At 43.1% G+C, this 10,510-nt stretch overlaps 1 protein-coding gene across 1 annotated transcript; it reads right to left on the reverse strand.

Annotated features, from left to right (window-relative positions):
• Nucleotides 1-6,120: 6,120 nt before the first annotated feature.
• Nucleotides 6,121-6,684, reverse strand: LOC138366345 (uncharacterized). Its single transcript, XM_069327378.1, has one exon. It carries the CDS (start codon nt 6,682-6,684, stop codon nt 6,121-6,123), a length of 564 nt encoding a protein of 187 aa, XP_069183479.1.
• Nucleotides 6,685-10,510: the final 3,826 nt, after the last annotated feature.

The following is a 10,510-nucleotide window of genomic DNA, read 5'->3' on the forward strand; positions in this document are numbered from 1 at the left end:
AGTAGAAACCGTAGAAGCCTTGGCAAACCTCCAAACTGGTCTGAAAGCATATTACGGTTCCAGTAATAGTCTGCTTGTAAACTATTAAGCGAACCTTTGTCCTAACCAGAGATTATTCTCATGTTATAACTTTAATGTTTCATAAATTGTTGGTTTAAAATATAAAAAATGTACGCCGAAAACTTTTTTTTTTTTCCCCTGAAGAATTTGGTTTGTATAAACGAAATTCTCGGGTACACTTGAATAGTTTTCGAATATTTAACATTATCGTCAATAATACATCGTATTAACATAACTAAACATGATGAAGCCTAACCATGAACAGAGGTAGAAAATAGCACCAACTATGCAACCCTTCCTCTGAATAGCCAGTACGTTTTAATACTAAATGTAATAAGTACATTCCTGACTGCATGCTGCATAGTACATTAATACACTTAATTGTGCTGTTACATTTACCTCCCCATATATTCTCATTTTCTGTTAATACACTCAAAATTTTTAGGTTGAAGTTATCGTGTTCAATGCTATATACACAAGGTTTAAATATAAAGAATTTCCTTTTCAGTTTTATTAAACAATAGAGATTTTATACAAAATTTGAAAATATCCTGAGTTACTTTATAATTTATTGAAAGACTAGTTTTGTTTATTAGTTTTATATAATTGTAATATCAATATAGCTATAGGTTAAGTACTAATTGTAATTAAGGAGCAATAAATGTTATTTACATGCTTATCCTCCTACACTCCCAAGGTTAGGTTAGGTCGTGGTTTTCTATACAGCTTTTCAGGTAAACCCTAATATTCACAATATTTTGGTGCGATGCTGGCGATTAAGTGTATTTATGTACTATGCCGATATTCAGGATTGTACTTATTACAATTAGTATTAAAACGTACTGTCTATTCGGAGGATGAGCTGAACTATGTAGTCATTGCCTGCCCCCTTGAGCTGACGATTGTCTGAGGACAGGTTGTATTTATGACATTTTAATTACCTACTTATTTTTTCTATACCAAAATAATAATAATAATAATACTAACAATAATAATAATAATAATGATATTTTATTTAGGAAAAATACATACATAGATGCAGAGTTACAAAAATTCTGATTATTTATAGACAGAGCTAGTACATACAAATACCTAAAGCCACTAATACGCATAGCATTTAGGGCAAAATTACATCGAAAATACTATTTTATAATTGATTATATGTGATAAGTGACAAAACTACCTTAACATACATCCCGATGTTACAAAAAGCACAACATACACACATCTCGGGCTCACCATAGCCCGTGCTACTTGGAACTTTTTGTTCCAGGTAGCGAATCTTAAAACAACACACACATTCTCATTACCACGTACTGGTTTTGCCAACAGTCACGTGACACCCACTTGTATTATCCCTGTGTCAACTCTTGTCCTCTTCTTTTGACAATTACTTGCTCCCTTTATATACTTTTAGAAAAGGACAGGATCCACGCGATTGCCAATATATTTTCTTCCGTTTACCCTCACACAACAAATGGGATAGAGGCAGAAGTTCTAATGCAAGATAGGCTACATATTTTCTTCGTCTTCTGCACTTCGTAGCCAAAATGAGCTCAGATTACTGTATTGCTTCTTGACATCAGGCGCTTAGGAGGTCTAGATTGAGGTTCATTTGTTGGAGAATAAGAAGGGGTGAAGCCAATTATTGTTGTTGTTGTTGTTGTTGTTGGAGAATATGCTGGAGATAATTAAACAGTTTGTAAAGCGTTTGAGAATATGAGGTCCTGACTCCAGATTTATCACGGTGATGTTTGCTTGTGTGGGTTATCTGCCCCGTTGTGGAAGATTGTGTTGTGGTGATAGGTCACTGTGATCCCCCACGGGTCCTGGTGCACTGTAGACACCAGCCAATTGGCTGTTATTCCATTTCTGATTTCTGGCCACCTTGTATTCCAGGACTCCAGCTGCAGTTATAAATACTTCGTGTAGTCCAGCTGTAAATGTCATCACTTAAAAGCTGCCCATAACAATTGTAGCCTATTGCAGCGTCAGTTTAGAACATTAAGATTAGACAATTTTGTGTGGGAAGTTTTAAGTTCAACGAGCAAACAGCTGCAGCGAGCAGCGGCGCTGGCAACTAAGCCTATGATCCGCTAGTATTAATACACGTTACTCTACCATCAAGTGACTGCGTTAGCGAGAAATGAATGATAAGGTGCGAGGAAGTGAACTTGAGTGCCCCTGAAAGTAAGTGGGAAAAATTTGGCGGGACGCTGTTTATATCCGTCTTGTTGTTGGCCGCGGCGCGGGTTGATGCCCTGTCCTGTCCCCCCTTCCTTCACCCCCCTCCCCAGGCTGAGAGCTAGCTCCACCTTCTCATTGCTGATGGTCAACCCGTCCTCTTAAAAATAACGTCACTTTTCGCTCGTATGCGCGCTATGGCTAAATTTGGACGTAATTTGAAATAAAATCGACTCACAAAAGTGACGTACTGTCCCGTTTTCTGTTTCGCTACTTGGAACAAAAAGTTCCAAGTAGCACGGGCTATGGTGAGTCGTCCGGCTTACTCGGCCAGCTTAGAAGAGGCAACTTTCCATTAACGTTTTTCATACCATTTTGAAACTTTATGAGAATTTCCTGCCCACCTAACCTATCAGAGGACCCTTAACATACTGTTGTTGAAAAAAAAAATATCCCAAATTTATATTCATTTTTTTTTAGTTTTCAAATTCCGTCCATATTCGGCCATACTGGCAAACGGGCAAAAGGGACGTTATTTTTAAGAGGACAGGTGTAAACTTTATGCCTACTAGTTTTCCCTGGCCCCTAATCGGTTTACAATCTGGTCGCAAAATACTGTTGGGTGAACAGCGGCGAACAGTTGAGGATTGGTGCCCTGTTAATCCTTCCTGAGATGGAGTGTGTGTGTGTATTTACTATTTGTGCCTGCGGAATCGAGCTATTAGCTCTTGGAACCCACCTTTCTAATAAATCTGTTTTTCCTCTATTGTGTCTACTACATATTTTTCTCTCTAGCACACGTACACACATTCCCAGTAAGCAGCCCATAGCAGCTGTCTTAACTCCCAGGTACCTATTTACTGCTAGGTGAACAGGTGCATCAAGGTGAAACAAACTCTGCCCATTTGTTTCTGCCTCGGACTGGAGTCGAACCCGGGCCCTTAGAACTACGACCCCTGAGCGCTGTCAGCTCAGCCACGAGGCCTCTGTGTGTGTGTGTGTGTGTACTCACCTATTTGTGCTTGCGGGGGTTGAGCTTTGGCTCTTTGGTCCCGCCTCTCAATTGTTAATCAACTGATGTACAGATTCCTGAGCCTACTGGGCTCTATCATATCTACATTTGAAACTGTGTATGGAGTCAGCTTCCACCACATCACTGCCTAATGCATTCCACCTGTTAACTACTCTGACACTGAAAAAGTTCTTTCTAACGTCCCTGTGGCTCATGTGTGTACTCAGTTTCCATCTGTGTCCCCTTGTTCGCGTACCGCCAGTGTTGAATAGTTGAATAGTAATGTGTGTGTGTGTGTGTGTGTGTGTGTGTGTGTGTGTGTGTGTGTGTGTGTGTGTGTGTGTGTGTGTGTGTGTATTATACATGATCCTGTGTAACAAATCTACTTAGCTTTGATGATAGAGCCACAGAGATACTACGGGAAAGTGTTGGTTGGGTTGTGGTTATCTCAACTTAAAATAGTATTTTTTGTATAGAGTCCCACAAAAGAGGCTGTTCTGGAAACTGGATCATGCTGCAGGGGGACAGGGAGACTTCTGACATAGGTGAAAAAAAATCTAACCGACAGATGAGGGCAGTAATTAGATGCAATATATCTGACTGGTGGAGTGTTACTAGCGGAGTACCACACCTTACCTTACCTTGAGGTTACCTTGAGATGATTTCGGGGCTTAGCGACCCCGCGGCCCGGTCGTCGACCAGGCCTCCTCGTTGCTGGACTGGTCACAGGGTTCAGTTCTTGTACCAGTACCTGCTTGATGGGGTTCTGGGAGTTCTTCTACTCCCCAAGCCCGACCCGAGGAGTAATGTTCATCGTCTACATAAACGATTTACCAGAAGGAATACAGAATTATATGAACATGTTTGGGGATGATGTTAAGATACTGGGGAAGATAGGAGACGCAGACCATTGTAATGCCCTTCAAATTGATCTAGATAAATTAAGTGCTTGGAACGTCAAGTGACAAATGGAATTCAGTGTGAATAAATGCCATGTTATGGAATGTGGAGTCGGAGAAAATAGACCACACACACATTTACAAATTATGTGGAAAGGAATTACAGAACTCTAATAAAGAACGAGACCTATGGTTGGGGGGAGGGGTTGGTTTTGGATAGTAAACTGTCGCCAGAGGAACACATAAAGAACATTGTGAGAGGAGCGGATGTGTCGCTTTCCAACTTGAGACTTGCTGTTAATTATATGGATGGTGAAATACTAAATAAACTGTTCATGACTTTTGTGAGACCAAAACTGGAATATGCAGCAGTTGTATGGTGACCAAACCTTAAGAAGCACATAAAGAAACTGGAAATGGTGCAGCGGCATGCTACAAAATGGCTTCTGGAACTGAACAATAAGAGTTACGAGGAGAGACTAGAGGCGCTAAACATGGCAAAACTAGAAGATAGAATAGAGGCGATATGATCACCGTTTACAAAATACTAACAGGTAAAGACCAAAGTGACAAAGGGGAATTCCTGAAACCAGCAACTTCATTAACATGAGAACACAGACTCAGTCTAAGGGAACAGAGGTGCCGGAAAGACATTAGAAAGTTTTCTTTTGCAGAGTGGCAGACGGTTGGAGCAAGCTAAGTACGAAGGTGGTGGAGGCCAAAACTGTCAGTAGTTTCAAAGCGTTATACGACAAAGAGTACTGGGAAGACGGGACACCACGAGCGTAGTTCTCATTCTGTAACTACACTTAGGTAATTACACACACACACACACACACACACACACACACACACACACACACACACACACACACACACACACACACACACACACACACACACACACACACACACACACACACACACACACACACACACACACACACAAATACGGGCCTGACGGCTGAGTGGACAGCGCTCGGGATTCGAACCCGGCATTCGTACCCGAACATGAACCCGCCGGGGATTGAACCCGGGCCTAAAGGTCCGGGTTCAATCCCCGGCGGAGGCGGAAACAAATGGGGTAGAGTTCGTTTCACCCTGATGAACCTGTTCACCTAACAGTAAATAGGTACCTAAGAGTTAGACAGCTGCTACGGGCTGCTTACTAGGCATTCACCTAGTTTTGCTTGCGGGGATTGAGCTCTAGCTCTTTGGTCCCGCCTCTCAACCGTATACACACACACACAGGTGTGTGTGTGTATGGGGGGGGGGGGGATTAGTAGTTAATAACAGTTGATTGATGACAGTTAAGAGGCGGGCCCAAAGAGCCAGAGCTCACCCCTCGCCCCCCGCAAGCACAACCAGGTGAGTACACGGTCACCGCCGTGTACTCACGGTGTTACGGGGCTCAGTGTTACTTGTCTACGCCACCCATGACCCACCTGTCTACACCACCACGACCCACCTGTCTACACTACCCATGACCCACCTGTCTACACCACCACGACCCACCTGTCTACACTACCCATGACCTACCTGTCTACACCACCCATGACCCACCTGTCTACACCACCCATGACCTACCTGTCTACACCACCACGACCCACCTGTCTACACCACCACGACCCACCTGTCTACACCACCACGACCCACCTGTCTACACCACCCATGACCTACCTGTCTACACCACCCATGACCTACCTGTCTACACCACCACGACCCACCTGTCTACACCACCATGACCCACCTGTCTACACCACCACGACCCACCTGTCTACACCACCCATGACCCACCTGTCAAGGGTTACGGGGCTCACCATAGCCCGTGCTACATGGACACTTCGTCCTGAGTAGCTAAATCAGAAACAACAACCACAAGTGGACAATATCTTTTGTGTCTGGAATAGTCACGCCTCTTAGCGGGACACGTTAATGTAAACAAACATGTCAGCCGCTGTAGGCCTATTGGCAGATTACCGCCAGCGACCTTGAGGCAGGTGCAAGTGGGTCGTGGGCCGTGGTGGTGTAGACAGGTGTGGGTCGTGGTGGTGTAGACAGGTGTGGGTCGTGGTGGTGTAGACAGGTGTGGGTCGTGGTGGTGTAGACAGGTGTGGGTCGTGGTGGTGTAGACAGGTAGGTCATGGGTGGTGTAGACAGGTGGGTCATGGGTGGTATAGACAGGTGGGTCATGGGTGGTGTAGACAGGTAGGTCATGGGTGGTGTAGACAGGTGGGTCATGGGTGGCGTAGACAGGTGGGTCATGGGTGGTGTAGACAGGTGGGTCGTGGGTGGTGTAGACAGGTGGGTCATGGGTGGCGTAGACAGGTGGGTCATGGGTGGTGTAGACAGGTGGGTCATGGGTGGTGTAGACAGGTGGGTCATGGGTGGCGTAGACAGGTGGGTCATGGGTGGCGTAGACAGGTGGGTCATGGGTGGCGTAGACAGGTGGGTCATGGGTGGTGTAGACAGGTGGGTCATGGGTGGCGTAGACAGGTGGGTCATGGGTGGCGTAGACAGGTGAGTCATGGCGTGGGAAAAATCTGGCTTCAAGATATTAATAATAAATCTCATAACTCATTCGAAGGACCACCTTTAAGTAAAGGACATAAATTGAAGAACCAGTGCCTATGGATCTCTTATATATAAATATCATTGAAAATCTATTAATATAAAATAGTGAACTGTAGTAATTTAGAATTTAGAATTAATTTAGAATTTATAGTAAATTATAGAACCACATCCCCCCACACACTTTGGGGGGTTGATTAGTACAGAGAAACCTAGTGCATTTCAAGTACAAAATGATAAGATGCTAATGCGCACCAAATATAAATCTTATAGATAAATAATAATAGATATATGTTGTTAATGAATCAAATATATAAAGAATAATTGAATAATACTATAATGGGATACTAATGCATATCAATAATAAACTAATGAGATACTAATGCATATCAATAATAAACTAATGGGATACTAATGCATATCAATAATAAACTAAAGAGAGACACATACACAGCCTCGCTCCTGTGCCAGGTAAGTCCACTACGGGCTCACCATAGCCCGTGCTACTTGGAACTTTTGTTCTGAGTAGCTGAATCAAAAACAACAAAACTAATGAGATACTAATGCATATCAATAATAAACTAATGGGATACTAATGCATATCAATAATAAACTAATGGGATACTAATGCATATCAATAATAAACTAATGGGATACTAATGCATATCAATAGTGAATTACATATATAAATAATATGCAAATAGATGAAATTAATTCATCTCATTAATAAAGATTGACAACTATCTACAAATAAGACTGGAAATGTCTCAGCTGTTCAACAGTAACACGGCTCCCTCAGTTGAAATACCACACTGAAATGTAAAACTTCTATAATTTCCACTCCAACATAGTATTAACGCCTTTGAACGCAAGATCTAAAATAATTGGAGGGGTAAAAGCTCCACTCACGTGGGTATTTTAATTTCGCCTGCAGCGTCACGACAGGGTACCTCTATCAAAGTATAAATTGAGCTCAAAAATATACAAATGAGGGTTACCGCCCTGCCGAAAATGGTGTCCGTACGTTAGGTAAGCTGCGCCCTCGATCTGAAGTCCTGGGAAGTACGGATGCTTGCAGAATCGTAAGATATTTGTCATCGTAAGATATTTGTCGGGTCGCTTCGGAACACCTTGCTGGTAGCTAGTAAAAATTGCGAGTCTGTCCTTTCTTGCGGCGCATGCGTAATAGCTCCTAAGGGAGGGATCCCGAGTATAAATTATAATTTTTATTTAATGTTCAATATGAAAGGAAATGGATTTGACGAATATTTACGTCATAAATAAATGTATTATGCGGTAACATATTTTCTCGTAATGGATGTCAGTTAATTTCGACAACATCATGGTGGTGTAGACAGGTGGAAACTCATACTCGGCCCAAGTAAAACAGAAACAAGCAACACTTAGTGGGCCAGCCAGAGGCTTAGGGCCCTCGCAGGAATATCCCTGCAAAAAGAAAAAAAAACAGGTGGATCATGGTGATATAGATAGGAGTGGATCATAGTGATGTAGGCAGTGATTTATGGTGATATAGATAGTAGGTGTGGAGTGAAGTGAGAGTTCTGTCTTTATCTTGTGGATGTAGAATGTACTTATCTGTATGGTGACAGTTAACAGGCGGAGCGTGTGATATGTAGAGCTTGGAGTTGACCCACTCCACCTTTCTTCCCCCTCTCCTCCAGTATCCCTCTTCTGATCCCTCGCTCACACCCTCTCCACTTTTCTCCTTCCCTATCTCCCCATCCATCTCTCTCTCTCACTCTCTTTCTCTCACATGAAATTTAATATTACGAAGCACTGAAAACTCTGCGGAAAACACATCCCTGATTTCAGACTTCATGAAATTTCAAGGGAGGTCGGTATAGTTGCCAATATCTCTTAAAGGGTGGCACTGAGGCCGACCCCCAACTAGCGTATGACATATACCCCTTATATGTTATTTTTGACTGTTGGGTGGGGCTGGCCTCACGGGTCTGACCAACTGTTTAAGGATCAAACATGCTTCCCAACAATGGCTATACTATAATAAGAGACAGGTTTGGACCTACGACAAGCCGCCGGCTTCGTGTCCTCGTCGAGGCCACTAGTGTTAGTGGCTCTCAGGTACACTCGGGTAAACTCAGATGAGTGTCGTTTATACCCCATTAAGCTGATTGCCTTCCAGTCATATATGGGTTAGTTGGTAAGTGGATAAGTGCATTATGAATACATTGTATGAGTATGTTGGTGGATGAATGCCCCATGAATACATTGCAGGGTAAGTACGTTTTAAGGTATTTTTTACTATGGAATAGTTCCTGGACAAGGCTACAAATGATCACTGATGGTTTAGAGACCAGGATGAGGTCCTTACGAAGGAGGCGTCACCAGGCTCTGGAGTGAGGGGGACGTGTTCATCCCCAGTCACCTGCAGGTTGCTACACAATAACTGTGTGCTGCAGGCCGGTCGGGATGTTATTGTCCAACGGACCTAAACAAGACTTGGTGGATATAGAAACTATGCGACTCCTCTCTACGCTTCTCGAGCAGGAGTTTGCCAGCTCAATACGGCGCCCTGTCTGCTGTCGATGGGTTATGATAGAATGCTGAGGTTGTATGCAACATCTAGAGCCGGAGGAAGTGAAGGAAGAGGAGGAGAAAGAGGGAGATGGAGGAGGTGGTGAAGGAGGTATTCATCTAGTTGTGCTTTGCAGGGGTTAAGCTTCGGCTCTGTGGTCCCGCCACTCAACTGGGCAACAAGGTGGAGTGAATATAAATGTAATATGTGACGCTTGGGAAATAAATAAAAATGGACATGCATGGACAAAAATAGAGAGAATTAGAAACTGTGGCACTAGAAAGAGCCAGAAATGAGTCCACTCGAGTTCGATGGGAAGCTGAGAGGCAATTTGAAAATGCCATTGTGACTAGGGCTAAAGTTCAACTAAAGCTGTTGTATATCTATAAAAGGAGAATAATAACAGTAAGAGACCATGAGATCAGGTTGAGAAGACAAGGGGAAATTCTCACTGAAAATGACAAGGAGGTATGAGAATAACTACAAAAGATATCAAGGTGGTCTTTTCAAAAGAACCAATGTGGAGACCAAGGATGTGAGAAGAAAGATGGCCGCTAGATGAAACACTGTAGAGGAGGTAAAGAACACTGTAGAGGAACTAGATGGGACCAAATAAATATGACCAGGTCAAGTATCACCATTGCTATTGAAGGAAGGTGCAGAGGCACTGCGTCACCCCCGTTAACTAAGGACAGTGACTAAGGATACTCGAGACAGCAAATCTACCAGAATTCTAGAAAAAGGCAAACGTACCTGTAGAGGATGGACTTTGAAACTAAAGGACAGCATGGGTTTAGAAGGGGAAAAAATCATATCTGAAAATCTTGATCGAGTTCTCTGAAACATCTACTAAAATAAGAGAGGAAAAAGAAGGTCGGATAGACTGTATTTTCCTAGATTGTCAAAAAGCATTGAGTAGTGTTCCTTACTGGATAGTGGACGATGGAGAAACAAGCTGGGATAATTAGGAAAACACTGAACCGTGTAAGAGTGAAAACAAAGTCACGGTCAATGTTTCAAGCTGGAGGAATGTGAGAAGTGGTGGTCCCCCAGAGCTCAGTCCTAGACCCACTACTGCTCCTCGTTTATATAAAAGATCCACCCGACGAAGTAAGTTTGCACGTGGCACAAAGCTAATGAATAGTATCAAAACCGAAGAGGACTGCAGAATGTTGCACTTAGGCCTTGACGGATTTCATGAGTGGACAGACACGTGGTTGTTAGTAT

The sequence above is a fragment of the Procambarus clarkii genome, chromosome 19 (assembly GCF_040958095.1).
Source record: "Procambarus clarkii isolate CNS0578487 chromosome 19, FALCON_Pclarkii_2.0, whole genome shotgun sequence".
In the NCBI taxonomy this organism is placed as follows: domain Eukaryota; kingdom Metazoa; phylum Arthropoda; class Malacostraca; order Decapoda; family Cambaridae; genus Procambarus; species Procambarus clarkii.